At 35.8% G+C, this 20,795-nt stretch overlaps 1 protein-coding gene and 1 non-coding gene across 2 annotated transcripts in view; both read right to left on the bottom strand.

Moving 5' to 3' along the window:
• Nucleotides 1-1,720: 1,720 nt before the first annotated feature.
• On the bottom strand, nt 1,721-1,792 carry TRNAM-CAU. The gene has a single exon. It is a non-coding gene; the product is annotated as a tRNA-Met (tRNA).
• A 2,021-nt stretch (nt 1,793-3,813) lies between these two features.
• Nucleotides 3,814-20,795, bottom strand: part of LOC110030356 — a 60,014-nt gene continuing 43,032 nt past the window's right edge. The window contains exons 14-23 of the mRNA XM_020733027.1: nt 16,994-17,102; nt 16,163-16,431; nt 15,631-15,758; nt 14,916-15,150; nt 13,207-13,395; nt 12,850-13,118; nt 12,524-12,731; nt 11,913-12,152; nt 6,992-7,077; nt 3,814-4,373 (exon numbers count right to left, since the gene is read on the bottom strand). Of these exons, the coding sequence (XP_020588686.1) occupies nt 4,226-4,373; nt 6,992-7,077; nt 11,913-12,152; nt 12,524-12,731; nt 12,850-13,118; nt 13,207-13,395; nt 14,916-15,150; nt 15,631-15,758; nt 16,163-16,431; nt 16,994-17,102 (1,881 nt within the window). The 3' untranslated portion in view covers nt 3,814-4,225. The remainder of the gene's footprint in view (nt 4,374-6,991; nt 7,078-11,912; nt 12,153-12,523; nt 12,732-12,849; nt 13,119-13,206; nt 13,396-14,915; nt 15,151-15,630; nt 15,759-16,162; nt 16,432-16,993; nt 17,103-20,795) is intronic.

The following is a 20,795-nucleotide window of genomic DNA, read 5'->3' as shown; positions in this document are numbered from 1 at the left end:
ACAATGACTCCAACAATTGTTTGAATGAATTGTATTGCCAAGTGATTTTCAAGCAAGCAAGAATCTCAAAAGCACCTAACCATGTCCATGGTAATCCAATGCATGCCCCAAAAAGATCAAAAAGCTACTTGTGTGGTTGGCCTAACCAAAAATGCATACCAAGCAATAAAATTTCCGTGCAAGAGATTAGTGACTTAACAATTGTACAACTATATTCTTTCACCCAAAAGTTTATCGATCTAAAATAAATAGATGAAATAAGAAGTAAATTAACATGACAAATAAAAGTAATTTAAGAAAATAAAATAAAAATAGATATATGCAACTAAAGCTGATGATATAACATTATGTTCAATGGCAAATTGCAAAATAAATCAATCAAATTTTATGTGATAAACGGTCTCATATGAGTGCCCTGCATAAGATGGGTTGTTTACTTTTCTCTACCCCATACCCATTATTCTAGCTCATTAGAGATTAATTTTAGATGCTTTGGCTAATGAGTTAATCAGACCAATTGTGATTCGACAGATTGAATTCCAAGTTGAGTTTATTATTTCATTATCGTGCATTAGTCGTCAATTTTTATTCTTAAACAAGTTAGTTGTGTGCATATACATTATGCCATTTGACCTCAAGGAGTTTTTATCAACATGAAGCAACTTAACCAATTTGAAAGAAGATTTACATAAATAAATATAGATGTGGAGAAGTTAAAATCATGTAGGTGTACATTAATTTACTTTATAAAAATAACTAGGTTCAAAAGTCATCTAATCAAATCTTTTCTTACATTAAATTTATATTTTAATACTCAAATTAAAAAAATAACAATAATAGAAGCTTCACTCTAGAGGATGGGCACTATATGCCTTCCTTTGACCTCAATATTGGAATGCTTCAATAAATGATTCTCAACTCACACCTAACAATCTATATTTGCTAAAAATAATATAATAATAAGGAGAGAATATGTGTTCCCCTCAAAATAAAATGAAAAAAAAGAAAATCTAGATGCTATCTTGTCACTTTAGTGGCATTTGTGGACTCAGCATTACAAGAAAGATTGACTTGAGGCTTGGTGGATAGATTGTATTGAAGTCATTATTATTTAGACGCCGTGATTTAAAAGTCATGAAAGCAATCTATTTGTAAAATTTAGGGTCCGTTTGGGGCAGCTTATAAGTGCGGAAGACGTTTTGAAAACGCCACCGTACCGTTTGATTTGCGCGTTTTGTCATCTTATATGAATCCGCGTTTGGGTTCTTACACTAAACGCAGGTCGAGGGCCCACCCGCGGTCTGTGTTTCAGGATAAACAGCTTATCGTGAAACGCACAAACTCCCCAAACGCACCTTTAAGCAAAGATACACATTAAGGCTCTCTAAAATTTAGGGGTTATATTATTAAATATTTAATCATTGATATTATGAAATTTAAAAATAAACATAAGAAAGGAAAATATTTTCATTCCTGAATGTTGAATAACAAAAAAAAAACATTAAAAATTTAATTTATTTTTATGATAAATACTCAACCGTACAAAGTCGATTAATATGAACCATTATTAATCTACTGCCAAATAAAGAAATGCCGCCTTGAACTTCATGAAATTTTTGTTTTTACCTTTATACCCTCATTAATTTTAAATTTAGAGAAGGCACCGAAGAGAAATGATGAAATTAAAAGATTAAAAAGGGGAGCGGCAGCCTTTATCTCATATCAGAGCCAGGTTTCGATCCTGGGACCTGTGGGTTATGGGCCCACCACGCTTCCGCTGCGCCACTCTGATTTTGTGAGAGGAAGGAGTTATATATTTTATTTGTCCATAAAAAACCCGATTTTTACTTTTTTAAATTTATAACGCCACCATTTTGATGAATAATAATTGAATATTTCCAATTATTTATTTATTTTTATATAAAATAAAAAACCGTTTCCTTTAAATTTGAGGAAATTTAACTTGCATATCACACAATTCTTATATTATTACATATCAAACACCTTAAATTTGATATTTATACCTTTAATATCTTTGAGTCATAAATTTATGCACAAAAAAGTGTGCTTTACTTTTAAAATTATATGTTAGATATGTAAATGCATAAGAATAATGTGATATGTATGTAAATGCATCTAAATTTTATAAGATTATTTTACTCCAAATTTTATATTTGCATCAAATATTCATATAGATATATGATGATTTGGCTCTCACAATAAATTTTGGTGATTTGCTTTACTACGAATAGGTTGAATATTTTCCTATTTCAGTCGGATTACATCAAGGATTGGCTTTAAGCCTATATCGTTTTGCTTTAGTTATGGACACTCTTACTAGACATTTATAGGATGATGCATCTTTGTGCATATTTTTCGTTGATGATATCCTTTTGATGGATAAGCATAGAGAAAGAGTTCAGGAAAAAACTTGGCCTATGAAGGTTGATATTAGAGTTTAAAGGCTTTAATTTGAGTGGATCTAAGGCTGACTACATTGAATTTAATTTTAGTAATTGTAACTCTAGTGACAGAGTTTTGATAATGGGTGATCAAATCCTTAAAAAAGTATGAAAGTTGTAGACATTTCGGGTCTATTATTCAAATTAAATAATGGTGATATAGATGGGATGTTATTAGTAGAATTCAAGTTGGTTGGTTGAAATGGAGGAATGCATGTGGCCTATTGTGCGATAGAAAAGTACCACTTAGACTTGGAAGAAAAATTTTAGAAGATGGTGGTGAGACCTGCAATGCTCAATGACGTAGAAGCATAGATCCGAAAGAAAGCTAAGTTCTGCTAAGATGACAATGCATAGGTGGATGAGTGGCTTCACACTTAGAGACGAAATGCAAAATGAATATATCCGTCTTAGACAGTTTGATCGCATCAAACACCTACAATCTTGATGATCTGATTAGGAGAGTAAATGTTTTAGAATCAACTTATGTTAAGAAAGGAAGAGATAAACCTGAAAAGACATTGGCATACTTTATAAAAAATGATATTAACATATTAGAATTAAATGAAATAATGACACTCAAAAAGAAACAATGGAGAGAAAAGGATTCATGTCGTTGACCGACGACCGACTTAGCTGGATAAAGGCTTATCTGTCTTTGTTGTAGGTCGAAAAAATTTCCATCCACAATGCTTCCGAGCTATTATAAAAAGCAATTAAAGAATAGAAACAAGTATGCCCATATACATATACTAGAATGCAAAAAGGTCACCTTATCTCATGTCACTAATTGAAAATAAAATGAAAATTTCCTGGATGCCAAATGGGTAAAATAATTGTAGAGTAAAATTATTAAGAGTTTGACAAAGACTCATCACCAGCCCAAAGCCCAGACCAGATGGTCCCTGCATCGCATCAAATTTTATAAGCATTGAAGCTTTACTTCTATTTCTTACAATAAATCATCCAAAACAACAATGTGCTTACACAAGCTCAAGTCCAACACAATTCTTCAAACCCACCATTAATTATTTCCGAGTTCAATCCCCTTGAATTTAATATATTTTGTCAGAATATAATCTTTTATTCTTAAAATTAATTTTTGCATTTGTTTTATTTTAAATCAAACAGCACAAATATTTAATGAATTTGAAATATTCTCACCAACAATTGACGAGAAACAATCATCTTATAGCTATCATTCAAATCTCATACGTTAGATCTGCTAAATACACAAAGTACTACCTATCTTATATTAAGACTTAAAATTTGATGTGTTTTGAACCTGGATCATTGAGGAGAGAAATGTCAACAAGCTTAACACCGCACAACAAAAATAAAATAAGCAGCCAAAGGAATGAAATCAGTCAGAAATAGAATTAAATAATAAATAATACATGAAACAACAGTTGATATGATCACTAAAACCAGGTTGACATATGCTTCTGCCACTTCAAGTTGCATTCAGTATTAAAATATGAACAGACCATTGGTATCAAATATGATAATGAGGAAAACTCCATGATAGTGATATCAATATCTCAAGAAACGAACAGACCATCGGTGGTGGAAACATGGTCAACTCCTTGGCTGCAGGGTTCACAAGTGGGGAAATCACTCATTTAATTTCTCTTCTTTTCTATTTTTCTTTCTGGAACTTTCCTGGAAGACCTTTGCAAAAACAGGCCACGGCAAAAAAGGAATTTACAAAATGGACATATAAATATATTTACAGCAACAAACTATCTGGCGCTGAATCTTCTTCATATTGCCCAAAATTTCTCTGGGTCACGACTAAATAATGTCAAGTCTTGAATCTCCAGATTTGCAACGTGCCAATTTATTAATCCCTCTTGGAATGACTTTACTAGTAGAAGGATTGTGGGCAGAATCCACCATTCATTGTCCTCCCTATTCACAGATGAATGAAAAACTATTAATTAGAGGCATAAGCTTTTGAAATATAATTATTATAGACATTAAAATAAAAAAAAAAGAAAACAAAGATTTAAAATTCTGATGCTTCCAATTGATCCAAAACATATTGGAATAGCAGTGCAATTGTATCATGCAGTTGTCTATTTGTTGGGTTGTCTGTCAACTCAGCCATGTTGATCAACCAGCTAGCTTCAAAAAGAATAAGAACATTTACATGCATACTGCCCAAGTCCTATGTATTTACAAATCTCATACCTAGACTTCACTCGTTACATTTTATACCAACTAATTCTTTCATATCACATCAAAAATAACACCTTTTTAACTTTTAAAAATAAAAAGTGAAATACAACTTTTCATACGTAGGTTAGGTGGCGTGTGTGTTAAAATTGAAGTTTAGATATGTAAATACATAGAAATTGAGTGGTACATATGTAAATCTGCCAGAAGAATTTAAAAGCATTAAACTTTTCTTTGATACATGAAAAGCCAATCGAAGCTTACTATGTCCGACCATGACCACATGATTTCGGGTCGGTTTGGCGCGGCTTTATCCCTGCGGGGCGGCGGGAGGCCGCAAAAGAAGATCGTTTGGAGCGGCGTTTCACCTCCGGCGGCCGCGAATCTAAACGAAAAGCGGGCCGCGGGATCGACCCCGCGGCCCCACTTCCCTCCCACGGCCCCGCTTCTCTTCTTTGGCATTTTACCCCGGTGCCCTCGATTCTGCCTCTCGTTCAGCAAAGCCAGAAAGCAGAAAAGAGACGAACAGAAACCGGAGAGTTCCGGAGGAGTCCTTCACCAGAAACTATGCATCTCAGTCGACATGGAGAATAAAAGAATTTACAGGTAAGGGTAGCTAGGGTTTTTAATTCCAAATTTGTTGGGGATGTGAGAATTCGTCACACAATTTAATCTTGTTTAATTTTCTTGTTTCTTGTATGCTCTCATCAGTAGTGCATCTTTTCTGGGTTGAGTATAATTACACCTGGCTAGGACGATGAAGAGGCAGGGAAAAGAAGAAAAGGGGAACGTTGCAATCGTATTGAGTTCTTAGAAAAAAATATCACTGAGAAAATCATATTTTTTTTTTATTTTTTTGGTTTTTCATGCACTTTAAGATACCATCCGAATACTTGCCTTTATAATTTATGCAATTGTTTTGAGAAACTTTCAAAATTTTCTGGATTGGGCATAATGTTTTTTGTAACATCTGAATCACGTTATTATGCAATTATTTTGAGAAACTTTCAAAATTATTTTAAAATGTGCTTTTGAGGAAACTTCCATAGGATTTTTGGTTTAGTATGTTGTTTGACATTGCAGGATGTGAAGATCATTTGTATCGATTACTGGTTAAATCAGACAGAAACTGGAATAATAAAGAATACCATCTTCTTGATGTTGTTGCCTTCTGATCTAGCTATCTTTCCAAGTAGATCAAGAATACCATTTTTTCATGCTAGCAGATTCTCTGAGTCAAATGTGTGATGAGGTTATTTGTGCATTTAACGGTTTAATACAACATCATTTGTGTGATGAGGTTATTTTTGGTTTAAATGCTTCTGTTATTATATGTTTTTTTCTGTTGTTATTTTGGGATGATTCGTGTGAACTTCATTTTTAGGTCTTCATGATCCCTGTAGTCATTTTTGGTGGGTTTTTTATTACATGACTGACAAGAAAACTGGAATTTGTTATTTGAGGTAAAATCTTAAAATGCGATGTTTTGAACCTATAACTTAGGAAAGTAGATAGAGAAGTTTATTTCTGCTGAGGCATGTTCAAGTTTGCCCTTGGAAGAAAAAGCAAGGGATCTAAATTATCAGGTATAGGAAGTCAAATATTTCAAAGCTGTAATTCAATGTTGTAAGGATCCTCTAATACCTGCTGTTTTTTATTTATTCAATAAATTTTATAATTCTTCTCATCCATTCTAATTCATTTTGTTTTAACTTGAGTTTCCATGAACAATAATTAGATGAGGACCCTGAAAACTTCCAAAAACTTGCTCAAAACTATGTTCAAGTGGGAGAGATGGATGATGTGGTAATGAATTTGTCAGAAGCTTCTAGTTTAAATGGTAGAGCTTCATTGTTTTTGTTTTCAATAATATGTATCGTTTTGTTTGATTTAAATGACTTAAGTTCATAAGCTTTTCACAAGCTTCTACAGAAGGAATGTGGAAAATAATACAAAATCACTCTAAATAAACGCTTTTTCAAGATAGAAGTCTATTTTTTACATTTTTTGCTTGTAAAGTGAATTCCTGATTCTGTTGTATTATATATAGGACTCTCATTGTTCTGTTTCAAACAGTTTAACTAAACGGGGGCAGAATTGTCATTTTTCTAGAAACAACTGCCCCACAGCCGTTTTCACACAGCTGCAACAAATATCCAGTCAGCTTCCCCGCAGCAGCTCTGCAGCTGCCCCAAATAGAGCCTTCAACATTAAGGTCAAATGTGGCATGCTCTGATAAATGCTTAACAAAATCATGAAACGAGTATAACACAATTCGAGCAGTTGAATCAGTATTTTGCATTGGAACTATAGAGAAGAAATACTACAGGATTATATAAAATGTAACGCACCGTCTAATGGTTGATGTATGCTGCCCAGCAGCCGTCTCGGATGAAGAAAATCCACAGTATACAAATCCACAAACAAAGGCCACAATCTGCAAGAATTTACTCTTGATCATCACAGAAAGTACAAGGTTACAGCAGAAGAGCAGCAGAAATATCCATTAAAAAAAAAAGAATGAATACCACAAATCTGTTCTCAAAGATGAACATTGAAGTCATGTTTACCCTTTTTATCTAGATTTTCTCCTACTAAATTCTTAGCAAAACCATGCAACTACAGGTACAAAACACTCAATTTTCTCTCTATGGATTTAGATCTTAGAACACAAAAGCACTTGGAATTTAAACGCCGCAGTAACAGAATATATACAGAGGGCAAGCTCCATTTTAAACAACCATGATCGGATCTCAAAAAGTAATTCGTATTGGAATATAAGAGTGGAAAGTGTCAAAAGGGGTCAATTTAATCCCAGAGTCTATAAAGTGACTATTCAGTCCCCAGACTTTTAAATATAATCCTCTATAAGACTATTTTATCCTCATATTAAAATAATTAGGAAACTTATATGACACTTTATAAGAACCTATCATTTTTTTAATAATAAGATGGCCGCACAGAATATATGAAAACAATCATTCGAATGCAGGGAATGGTTCTCATGCATGCCATCAATATAACAGTCTTCCTAATCTATTTCTATACCTTTTCAAGCGTAGTAACACTTCTTAAAGAAAAACACCAACTGTAAAAACACAGATTTGCACGATCCTTGGAAACTAACTAACAACTGAAAATTGCCATAATCTTAAGTTTCAACATTTTATTTGCAGCGTTCAACCAGTATTATTTTAGTTCCCTTGATATCGAATATGCACTGATTTCTCCAAGGGCACTAAGTCAACGACTAAAAAACAGTTACTTAGGAACATGAGAGGCAAACAAGTTCATAAAAAAGATTTTATGGATATATGCTCACAGAAAAACTTCAATGAGGATAGATACAGAAAGCAACACAAAAAGATGTCCTTTGTTTAACAAAAGAAATAGAAAATTCCTACAGAAGTAAAAAAACAGATTTTGTAAAAGAGGCCCATTAGAAAAGAAATAAATATTCAGGAATCTTAATACGAAAAAAAAGAAATATTATGGCATAAATCTATCTTTGTTTAAGCCCAACGGCTAGATTAGGTAATGCGCAAGTGTTTAACAGTTACGTAACATATCATGCAAAGTGCATAACTGCCATAACAAATAAAGCCAATGATGTGGGATGCGCCTCTTCAGACATGTGGGTTCCCGTGTATGCCGGAAGATCGCGAATCTTCCCATGATCGCGGGATGCCATCTTGCCCCGGTCCAACTGCAATATTTTTTTTCCCTTTTTCATTTTTTTTAAATTTCCTTGTTCCTTATTAAGGTTACTTTCTAGCCGGAACTATTTATATGTTTTTATTTTCTCTTTTCGATGGCTTTTGAATGGGTTTTCTCCTCACTCCTAATTATCTCTATTGGAGTATTGTATAATATTTCTGTTGCAAGTGGTGTGTCTGTATCTTTTCTAGGAACAGGTGATGGAAGCTCCTCGCCGCCCTAACATCACCAAGTCGGGGTTTTCTCAGCTGATTTCAGCCGGGGCAGACGTTGATCTACGCCTATCTCTGCCCAAACGCCATCAAAGTCCTCATCTTTCATTCCCTCACTATTTCAGAACCAACTCCCCACAAAATCCACTTCCCAAATACCGTCTACAAGCCGCAAATCAGTATCATTTGGTATTAGAGCGCAACAAGCCCTATATTTTTTTGATTGTCTTTTTTATCTCAACCTGAAATTCAAAAAAAAAATAATAATAAATCACAGCATAAATCATTTCTACCGCAATTCTTAGCCCTAACCCTAAATTTTTTAAATAAAAAATTTCTACCTTTCACCAAAAATTTGTCTGAATACTTTCCACTAAAACCCTAAACCTCGATCAATCATGAAACACAGTCCTACATTCACCAGAAATATGATCGAGAGAAAAGGATACAATCCCGCTTATGAGAAATTTGCAAAGAGGGGTCCAAAAACATTCTATAGAGGTTATGCAGCAGAAAATCCTCAAACTGAGAAAAGACAATCTGGAGAGGCCACCCGTTGCCACAATGATAACTTGTCAGATCAAAAAGATGAAGTGAATCTCTTCCACCAGGTAGTTTCCAGTGATAAAGAACTGCTGCCCCAAAATTTGGCATGAAATATCAAAGGAGAAGTCTTCAACTTGGAGCTAAAGTCGATATACTAAATTTTAACGGTCGCAGAGATCTGAAAGAATTCATTTAATGGCTCCCGACAGTAGAATGTGTCTTTGAATACAATGTTATTCTACCTGATAGAATGGTGAAGCTAGCACATCCATTAAGTTAAAGAAGAGTGCATATTTGTGGTGAAGGAACTTGAAGATTCTTCGACATCGAGAAGAGAGTAGTAAAATTAATATCTGGTTCGAGATGGAACGCAGGTACCTACCAATGAATTATAAACAAAACATGTTCTTGGCGCTTGAAAAGTTGTAGCAACAAGATCTCTCAGTAAAGTACACAATTGAATTCGAGCAGTTTATATTGAAGTGTCTGCAAGTGAAGCTCGAAGAGAAAACCATAGCTCAATATATGAGAGGATTGGATCGTCCATTGGCAATGTGGTCCAGTTACAACCCTATTGGACATTACAGGATATTCAGACCCTAGGTTCAAAGGTGGAGAGAAAATAACACCAAATGATTGCCACATCTTACAGGAAAATTCAACCCCAGGATCAAGCAATAAGAGTACACTCAGTGGGACATCACAACCAACCCCGTCTGAGGAGAAACAGGTTCAAAGTGGAGAATAGGTGGAGCCGAACAGTAATCCCAAATTCGTCTGATTCAATAAGTGTTTCAAGTGCCACACCTTTGAGCACAGTGCATCTGATAGCCGAAATAAGAGAGTGGTCTCTTTCACTGAGCCGGGAGAAAGTGATGAAATGAGTAATTACACGAGAGAGGTTGAAGCCTTCGGAGAGGAGTCAACTTTCAGTCGACAAGGAAGTGGCGTTAGTGATTCAAGTTTAACCTGTGAGAGAATAATTCAGTGATTCCCGGTATATTAACACTAGTTGTTCAAGAAGGTAGTGAGTCTGAGATAATGAACGTTCGGACAAAGTTTGAAGATTTGGTCTCACAAACTACCTTTTTGCAGGCATAAAGCGAAGCATCAACAGTATTGACATTAGTAGTTTAAGGTTCATGAGTTCAAGGAGCCATCATCAAACACATGGCAAGCTCAGATTAAGAGAATTTCAGGATTTTCAGATATACAGTCTATCTCTTGGTCGCCAATGCTGAAGCGGGTCTAATATGTCAGAGATGAGCCAATTTTGAGCTATTTCTCGAATGCTATATGAAGTAATGTGAGTGTTAAATTTTAGTTTAGTTCAGCAATGTCATCCCAAATAGATAGCCAGAAAAGAGTAGTGAGATGCTACCTCAAAAAAATTTGACGAATATTTTATTGGAAAGAACATCGTATAGATGGATCTAGGTCCTTCCAAAGAAGAAGAGGCCTCTCCTAAGTGGTTTTCATTGAGAGTTGCCCAATTTGTTATAGATTTCATCCCATAATTGATTCTCCCTGCATACTTATTTATCAAATATACTCATAAGAGTACGAGAAGTGAGAAAATCATGCTACAAATTTAATGGCTCAATACATGGTTCATGAAAATACTTGTTTATGTACCATTCCAGTTCAGGTTGTGCCAAAAAAGAAAGAACATTTATTTTAACAAGACAATCTTAAGGACATGTGTTTTGGACTTCCCTCAAATGAACGTGAGTACAAATTTTGCAGTGGAGTTACCTCAAACACAACAAGACAATGACTTTATCATGATTGTTAGATTGACTCTAGAAGATTCTTGAGAAGAAGATGAAGCTCCTCCTACTCGGAGAGAATGATACAAGATGCGCCTCGTCGAGGATGTGGTTTCCCTTATATACCGCGAGAACACAAATCTTCCCACGATCGCAGGAAGCGATCCTGCCGCGGTCCAACTTCTACAACATTTTGTTTCCTTTTTCAGTTCTTTCATATTTCTTTATTCTAGCTAGACTATTTATATGTTATTTTCTGTTTTTGAGGACATTTGATTTGGTTTATGTTATTTGGATGTTTTCACCTGGTTATCTCTATTAGAGTGTTGTATCATATTCCTGTCGCAGCTTGCAAATGTTGTGCACGTATCTTGCCAAAGAATAGGTAGTGGAAGCTCTTCGTCGCCCTCACATCGTCAATTCTAAGTTTTCTAAATTTATTTCAGTCGGGATAGCCATCGATGACGCCTATCTTCATCCAAACACCGTCAAACCCCCGTACTCCATTCCCTCGTTGTTCCATAACCACCACTCCACAAAATTTGCTTCCCAAATACCATCTAGGAGCTCTAGATCAATATCAGCTAAAGACTGGTATTTTTACATCAGTTTTCCAAGGAAAAACCTTCAGAAAATAATAAAAAACTGAGATACTGAAATCAAACAAAAACGCCATTGGTAGTCCATGCAATGCTTTACTAGAAAATCTCCAAAAGTAACATTCCAGAAGTTAACATAATTTGAATGAGAAATAGGCAATGATTAATTGAAAAGTCCCCCACAATTAACATAACCCAATGGAGGAAAAAAAATTGGGCAAATATTAAGTCTCAAACCAATATTAGATTTGCTGCAGAAAAGTAATAAGAAAAAGGCCACCCAATTAGATAGAAACTACTAAAAAAAATAAATAACAAATCAGCATTGTTTTTTAAGGGAATCAAAATTCCAAAATCCAATAAAAAATATTTGTATTTTCTTACTATCATTGTGAATTCCAAAAGCTCTCGTCAGGTCAAAAAACTTACTATGTTTGACATAGATGTAGCATTCCACAATGCATAAATTCGAGCAAGAGAAGATCTTCGAGGTCCTCTACTGAAAAGAGCATTTAACCCAGCAGGAAAAGGTGAGAGCAAAGATAATGGGAGAATCAGCAAGACAGCAAGGAAAGCCCCCAATGAAATCCAGTAATACTGAACCAACGTGAGAAGGGTAATGGTGAAATCAGCCAATATCATTATACAGATCAGCAGCTGCACGGTCTCCTGAAAAAATAATCATTTGTATATACAAAAATGAAAATTCAAAAAACATTCACTAGTCAGACTGGTTCCAGAGAGGAACAAGATAGGAAAAGTTACAAACAAACCACACAATTCTTACGTATTTACATACCTAACACCCAAAGTTTCATATTTACACTTATAACACTTTGGTGTCATAAACCTATGCATGAAAAGGTGTGTTAAAAAGACAATGATGGTAGTATTTTTTATGTGATGTTAAAAAATTTGAGTGGTATGCATGTAAATTTAAATGTTTAGGTGTTAGATATATAAATACATGAGAATTGTGCGGTAACGTATGTAAATGCCCATACAAGCCCATAAGAGATAACATTAAACCAAAGAATTACCTGGAGACCAATGGGTCGAGTATTTTGCAGTAGAAGAGAAAAGGGGAAAAAGTAATCCCTTTTATAATCCAATGACTTCAATGTTGCTTCATTTATTATACCTCCATTCACTCCTCCAGTCAATCTCTTACGTGAAGTTGCTGGGTTAACTGAAGATTGGGCCTGCTGAATTTGTTTAGCGTTTTTAAGAGAAATCGGGACATTTTTCCTACATAGAAACCATCAGATGAAAACACTATTAATGATTCTAAAATGGCATAGAAGCACACTTTATAAAAAACAAATGATTTATAGATTATCAAATTTATATCAGGTAGAAGTACTACCTTGTATCCAAGATATCTGCATGATGCACACTTGCGAAAAATTGTTCACTAATAGTAACCACAATTCCTAGCTGGTAATAGCCAGAAGCCGTTGCCTGGAACCAACCAAGCTCGATTCTAACACCATGGGGCTCCAGCTGAGGATTTCCGTGACTGTTGATCCATAATATAACAGGGACGAGGGCCGAACGAATGTTTCCTTGTCTTACAGTCCGTAAATGAGCATTTAATCCAGTAACAAATCTAGTCCAAATAGCTGTAGATAAATACTGCAGCCATGATGATTTTCTAATTAATAATGTTGAAGAAAACATCACAATGTCTGAATGCAACATAAAATCAAGCTTGAAAGGATACCTGGCCAAGCAGATTTGTCAATAACATGTCACTATGGAGATGATAAGGTGACATGTAGCTTCCATCGCCACCAAAAATAATACACATTGGAAATCTCTGCATCATAGTTGATGCTACGTCTAACCGTTTTTCATCGCCACCCAAGAAAAAGTCAATGTATGCAACCATTAAATCGGGAGTTGAGCCCACCTAAAATCACCAAATTCTCAGTTGAACTTCATAAAAATTCTGGCTTAAGATTAAAGGTTAAGTCGTATCATATTCTTCTATAAATTACATACATAAGAAATACTACAAAAAAAAAATATTATTACAGGAATATTGCAACAAAAACCAAATCAGAAAAGACAAATTTCTTCGGTGCTATAATAGGCCACGCTTAGTGCAAGACAAGATGTGATGCACCTTCGTAAGCTACACAACATTGACCAAATTGTTGGTTGCAGTGATTCAATTCGAACGCCCTTGGTTGCAAGAGCTAGGGTGTTCCCCCATTTAGTCATACATAATAATTATTATATTTCGCCATTATAAAATTTAAAATTTATCATCCCATCAAAATTAATTTTTCAAATCAATTTGAGTAGCACAAGAACTTTATTACATTATTATATTCTTGTTAAAAAATACTATAATAAAAATCTCCTCATCACTAATTATATTTACCTCAAAAATTTTAACTTAAATTCTTTATTTACTACCCAAAAGCACCATTCCAATTGCTTAACCTTCAAACAACAACATCTACTTACCTTCCCTAATGTCCCTATATTTCTCCCATTGCCATTTATTTTCTAGAAAATACATTATTTATTTACTTTTTCAATCGTTGTGTCTACAAGTTAATAGTCTTCACATTCAAAATACCTAAATTCCATATAGCAAATCAAAGATTACTTTTATACTTAATCAAATCTGAAGAATTTTTTTCCACGATTAAATTAAGTTGTGCTGATACAAGCCATCTTGGTCTATTGGTTGAGAGCTCTACTTTTCAACTAAGAGGTCCTAAGCTCAAAGCCTTGCATATACAGTATATGTACGTTTGGGTGTGTGTTGGGGGGAAAAAAATTCCACTTCATAGAAATGGGGTAACCAAGAAGGAGCTAAGGTGGGCTTTCATTATCCATCCCCTGGCTTTGAGATGAACATATTATAGCTATGTATAGTATAAAAAGTTTGAACATTAATTCTCTTATGATTGTGTGAAATATAAAAGCATTGTCTCCCTAAATTTGTGGTAAACATCCTCTAATTGTGCATTATAGTTCTACCACCACGTTGTAGTCACTAGTCAACCAAGCCTACTAATGTAGGATGTCTCGAGGACTAGGATTTTCAAATGCTACTATATAATGTAATGCAAGGAAATTATGTAAATTTAACTAAATCAGCAGGCTATCTTGGTTGAAAACTAAATTTCGACATTCTACTCTTACTGTTTGTAATTCATTAAATCCAAAAAAACTTTACCTTTTTTAACCAGATAAAATATCCAAATACCATTCTGCATATTTATCTAATGACTAAAACCAGCACAAAAGAAAGCTATTAAGTGTAAATTTCAGACGCTAGTTTAATAATACAAAAGTGCTTAGATCCGATTAAATATCATTGATTCATACAATTAAAAAGCACACATAGGGGATTCGTCGGTATAAGAAAAACCGAGCATTGAAATCTTATGTGTTGCGGCATAAGAATCAAACCTTCATCCCTTTGTAAAGAGCGCGTGATCTGCAAGACCGGAGGCATGTATGGTCATACACTGACTTAACATATTCCTGAAGGTGATGAATTTTCTTTCTTCGGCGCCATTGCTTCCAAGACCAGGCACAGGGATAGGTAAGCACTGAAAGAATGCTATGTACCGATCCTTCCCACCACTCGTACGCAGCAACTGAATTGATCTCATCAATAAACCGGTTGAAAGCATCTTCATACCTAAAAAAAGTTTTTCTCTAAGAATTAAACAAACATATACCCAGAGTTAAAAAGAAAACATCGCACGCTGAAACGTAGTCGAAAAAAATGGTATTTTTTCCAGGAAGATTGTATAACAATATCAAATACTTAATCTTATACACAGAAGTTAAAATTATTCCTGCTAAAAGATAATTTGAGAAATTTAGGATAAGACGTCATCAATATAGGTCCCATTATAAACCTCGCAAGGTACAGATTAACCATCGCATCATTCAGAAATCAGCATCCATCCATTGTATCATTTAGACATTTGCATTTTTCCTTACTATATATATATAATGATTTATTACATGTTAAAAAATTCTCTCGTTTATACTTTTCTGACAAAACTTTGGTTGGATCAACTTTTACAGCATGCATGCGCGTCCAGAAACTAATAGTAAACAAAAAAGCAAACATTTTGAAAACGAAGGCTTCCAAAAATTTAAAATTTCTTACACAATTCCGATAATTGCATCTGGCGGAGAGTAAGAGAGATGCCAAGGTTCTCTGAATGTATTTGGACCCATGAAGTACAGCCTATGCACATGACTTTGAGTTTCTTCAGCTCTGCTAGTCCCAGGAACCTAGTTTATTAATCAGAAGTCAATTCTACACGATTCAAAGAAGTATTTTTCATGGTAATACACATATTTGCGGAAAAATTGGTAAAAAAAAAAAAGCTGCATGCATACCACATAATTCCTGTGTATTTAGATAACTAATACTTAAATTTTGTTTTTTACATTTATAGCACTTTATTTATGCTTGAAACAAGGTATTTCACCTTTAAAAGTTAGTAATTGTGGTATTTTTAATATCGGATGGAAGTTATTAGTGTTATAAGTCACCTTTAAAAGTTAGTAATTGTGGTATTTTTAATGTCGGATGGAAGTTATTAGTGTTATAAGTGTAAAAATTAAATTTAGGTGTTAGATATATAAATACATAAGTGGTGTGTGTAGGAAAATGAACCTAAATAAAATGGTACCTCAGCCAGTGACAGAAGGCACGGAAAAGATGTTGAACCATCATTTTGAATAGGATTTGAAGTTTGATATCTAAAATCAGTTCCGACCATTTTTATTCTTAAAGCACTTAAAAGAAGTGCTAAAAGTATCAATATAAATGAGAGTAGAATTGCAAATGGCCAAGGACCTCCAAAAGTATATATCAATTCTTCAAGTGGCGTGAAGCATTTTGGCATCTTATACTTGTCTGATAAACATTTATATGGGCAAAATGGCTGAGTGACCCCACCTGCATAAATTTCAAAAGAATCTATTCCATAAAAAATAACGATGTAACGCAAGAAAAGAAACATATTGGGCATATGCTCAAAAGAGCCTATTCGGTTTGCTGCAAAATGAGTGCATTGCATTCTTTATGCATGAGTTTCAGAAATCTAGGTGTTTGATAGGGTGAATTCCAAACGCAGCGTAAAAATACAATGCAGTCGAAATTCATTCTCTAGTTCATTTTCTGTATTTGAATTCGCTTTATTTGGGTGAATTTCGAATGCAAAATTGTGTAAAGTATTGCTCCCCACCACCGGCCCCTGCCAACGCTCGCCCGTCAGCGACCCGCTGCCATCGCCCGCTAAACAAGTATTTTACATCAATTTTGATTTTCTTCAAACAAAACAAGAAAATGTGAAGTTCTGCATTTATTATACATAACCAAACAACTTCAAAGTATTCCAAATACAATATATTATTTTTACACTGCATAACTTTTTCAGCAACCAAACACCTCTATGAAAAATTTGTTTGAAAACAATTATAATGCCTATTCACATTTTAGAAATTAGGCAAGAAGCTACCTCGTATATATATGAAATCTGCTCTTTGGGGAAGCGAAGCAAGTGAGCAGGGAGTACAGAATGATGGATCCGATCCAACAACATCTTTGTATGTACCAACTGGGCATTCCTGAAATTCCTGAAAGAATTTTGCAGAGAACCATTTCATATCTTTCCTATGGTAGAAACTGAATCAAGAGTGTATGTCGCAGATAGCCTAACTCCATTTTCACCTAGCCTAACTCCAAGTACTTTGGTCACATTAAATAGCATCCAAAATGCTATTCCAACTTCTATATAAACGATTACTCCAGAACATAAAAAAAATGATGAAATTATAATCTTTTTCCACATTATGCTAACCGCTAAGCATGCAAACAAGCTAGTACTTTGACATTCTTTATGAAATTTAGTTACAAGAAAGCACCTTGGCTAAGAAGTGAAAGAACATGAAAACTATTCACCCATTAGCATGCAAAAGTCATGACGTCTAACCATTTAATAAAGCAAATGTCTGTCTACTAGAAACGAAATATTTATTATAGTATTCAAGACATCTAATTTCTAGTCCGCAAGCTTTTTTCCGCCCTTTTTGTGGTATGAAAAATCTGAAATAAATAAGATAGGCCCAGTCAAGGATGTCTGAGGAGTGGAGGAAGAGTATTTTCGTCCCCATTTTTTAAGAATAAAGGGGATGCACAAGAATGTGCAAATTATAGAGGAATTAAGTTAATGTGTCATACTTTAAAGTTATGGGAGAGGGTAATTGAACATAGGTTAAGACATTGTTGACCTCATTTTTAGTGAGGTTTTAGTCTCCTACTCCCAGAACCCAAAATCTAGCCTTAGGAATTTCTTATTGACCATCCTAGCGAACTAGTAATGGAGCCCACCTCCCATAGAGCTTCAATCCACTTCTTGACTCATTTTTGTGAAGAACTCGCATGAGTGGTTCCAAGCACTCAATTTATAGTTGCAAGGGCTAAAAAACCAACATGTAGAGGGCCCAAAAATGAGTTCCTATAGGATCAAACGGCCTTAGGTGAACCTATTTGAGAATCGAATACTCGCGAACGCCGCATTCACGCACTCACTGCACCCCACACGACTTTGACTTGATTTGACTTGCACACTGGTGAGTCTGTCCGGACGACCCTGGATGGCGAAACAGATCACACTAGTGCGTCGAAATGCGTCGGGAACGTCGACTTTAGCTAGGAAGGACACCCATATTGCTAGGGTTACGCACACAAACAAATGGTACAAAAATTGATGCATTTTTTTTCTAGCGGGGCGCGGGCCCGAACTCAACTCGGGTTCAACTCGGGTTCAACACTCGGGTTCAATTTGGGTTGGACTCGGGCTGAACAAGGGTTAAATAATTTTGAATTTCAAAATTTCAAATTTCAAATGGGTCATTTACTTTCATTTTAATTGAGAGTTAAAGATTTTCCTTTTGAACCTGCTGCATCAAAAAGGAATTCAATCAATCTCCCGCCAAAGTTTCGCATAACGTCTCTCTGAAATTTCTGATATACTCTTCCCCTTGACGAGGCTCGAGGCTCTGGATTTAACTCCTCACTCTCACGCTCGATCTAGCTACTTCCGGCTGCTCACGCTTCTCTCTGTCACCAAAGTCTGTGGCTCTCCTTTTCTCCCGATCCGTTTTCAAGCATCGGATTCGCCCGCTTCGTCCCTCCTGCTCGAAACTCTCGTCTTCCTTTAGAGCCCGCCTTCTTCCTCCCCTCTCGGTACGATTCATCTCCTTCGACTCTTCTTCACGAAACGCTAGGCACGTCTCTGCCTCTCTGATCGAAGCTTCTGTTGGTCTCCTGCGATCGATCGAAGATTCTGCTCGCCTTCCGCCCTCTGCAAACCAAAGCCCCCGCTCCTCCGCTCGTCTTCCCCCCCGCCTGGCTTGCTTCTTCGTCTCCCGCTCCCGTCTCCTGTATCTTCCCCGCAGAGGCCCGCTCTCTGTTTGATTCTGTCAAACGCACTGAAGCCGCACATCATCCCCCACTCGACTCTCGCTTCTCCCGCTCCTCTTGCGTCTCACCCACGCCTCCTCTGCGAACAGAAATCCTAGCCTTCCCCATCGCCTCCACCGAAACCCTTAATCGATCTTGCCTCTGCACCGAGGCCGCCCGATTCATCCCCTTTCTCCCTCGCGACGAATCCCGCACACATTTCGCTTCCCATCTCTGCACTGTTTGCCCTTGCTCGACCCTATCTATCCCTCTCGATCCCGATTCGCCTTAAACCATTGCTGTCCCAATTGAATTTTCAACGATCGACGTTAGCAAGGAGGCAGTGACGAGATTGCAACTAACACAGAGCTGAACTTCTTGGAATTTGTAACTACTTACATTTGAATGCAAAAGATGATCATTTATGGGCTGCATAACTTTGATAAATTTCATTTTTTTAGTGAATCGTATTGAATGTCATTAGTCCTTCTGCACCTTTAATGACACATGTTCTTTAAACAGTGATTTATCATTACAAATTGTCTCTAGAGAATTTATAACATTGTGTGTGATTACTTTATAAAGTTCATTAAATTTGAAAGTTGGGCAGTTCATCCCTTGGTTTTGGCATGACATGCCTATTTCTATAATGCTACAACAAGTTATGTCATTGATTGTTTCTATTTAGTGTTTTGTTCTCAAACACCTACAAAAAGGCAATTTTTGTTGAGAGTTTTGCCTACTGTTTTTGGGGTTGAGTTTAATAACTTTATTTACTATTTTGAGGCTGGATTTGGAGAGCTTTATCTAATGTTTTGGGTCTTACTTAATTATCATTTAAACGTTTCTTTTTAGGTAGATTCACTTGTTGTTTTCCCCCTTTCGGCTTTGCTAGTTTTAGAGGTTGGTTGACCTCTTTCTTATTTTGTTTTATTTATTTTTAAATGGTTAAGTCATAAAGATGAGGATTGATGATTTAATTAATTCGAAGATATAGAAAACCTTAAATCACCTTAAGCATAAGTTAAAGAGTAGGTTTCCTAGAGTTTTAGGAGCACACCTTAGGTGAGAGCCCATCCATCTAGTCCTCAGTGTAGGCTTCCTAGAGCTTAAGCACACACCCTAGGTGAGAGTTCATCCACCTAAACCTCAGCATAGTCTTCCTAGATTTTAGGAGCACACCCTAGGAGAGAATCCATCCACCTAACTCAGCATAGGCTTCCTAGATTTTAGGAGCACACCCTAGGTGAGAATCCATTCACCTAACTCAGCATAGGCTTCCTAGATTTTAGGAGCACACCCTAGGTGAGAGTCCATCCACATAATTCTCAGCATAGACTTTCTAGATTTTAGGAGCACACCCTAAGTGAGAGTCCATCTACCTAATCTCTACAGTGTAATCTCCTAAGGTTTTAGGAGCATACCTTAGGTAAGAGTCCATTCACCTAATCCTCAAATGCACAGTGAAACTAGACACTTGACCCTAATTCACAAACTGACTAAGACACTAGACAGGACGCATCGAGGCGTAATTCATGCTTCCTTAATTAAATCACCAGTGAAATTCCCTCAATGACTTAACCTACAATAAAACTCATTGCATCGGGATTTGAGTTTGAATATTACACTCAAATTCTCCTGGCAATTGGGGAAATTTCTTAACGCAACATATGAATCATCGGACTAGGATAAGTCTAGGGTCTAGGTGGCGAGGGCGATGACGACATTGCTTCTGCGTGCTTAAACGAGGGATACGAAGTGGGATTATTAGAATAGTATCTCCTACCTCGAAGACCTTCTACAAGAGAGAGGAAAGGATCGAGGATGCTATTCGCCGACTCTTGGTGGGATTGTTG

Source organism: Phalaenopsis equestris, unplaced genomic scaffold, assembly GCF_001263595.1.
Source record: "Phalaenopsis equestris unplaced genomic scaffold, ASM126359v1 Scaffold000703, whole genome shotgun sequence".
In the NCBI taxonomy this organism is placed as follows: Eukaryota; Viridiplantae; Streptophyta; class Magnoliopsida; order Asparagales; family Orchidaceae; genus Phalaenopsis; species Phalaenopsis equestris.
Note: the sequence above shows the minus strand (reverse complement) of the source record. Positions and strands in the feature narration are given on the sequence as shown.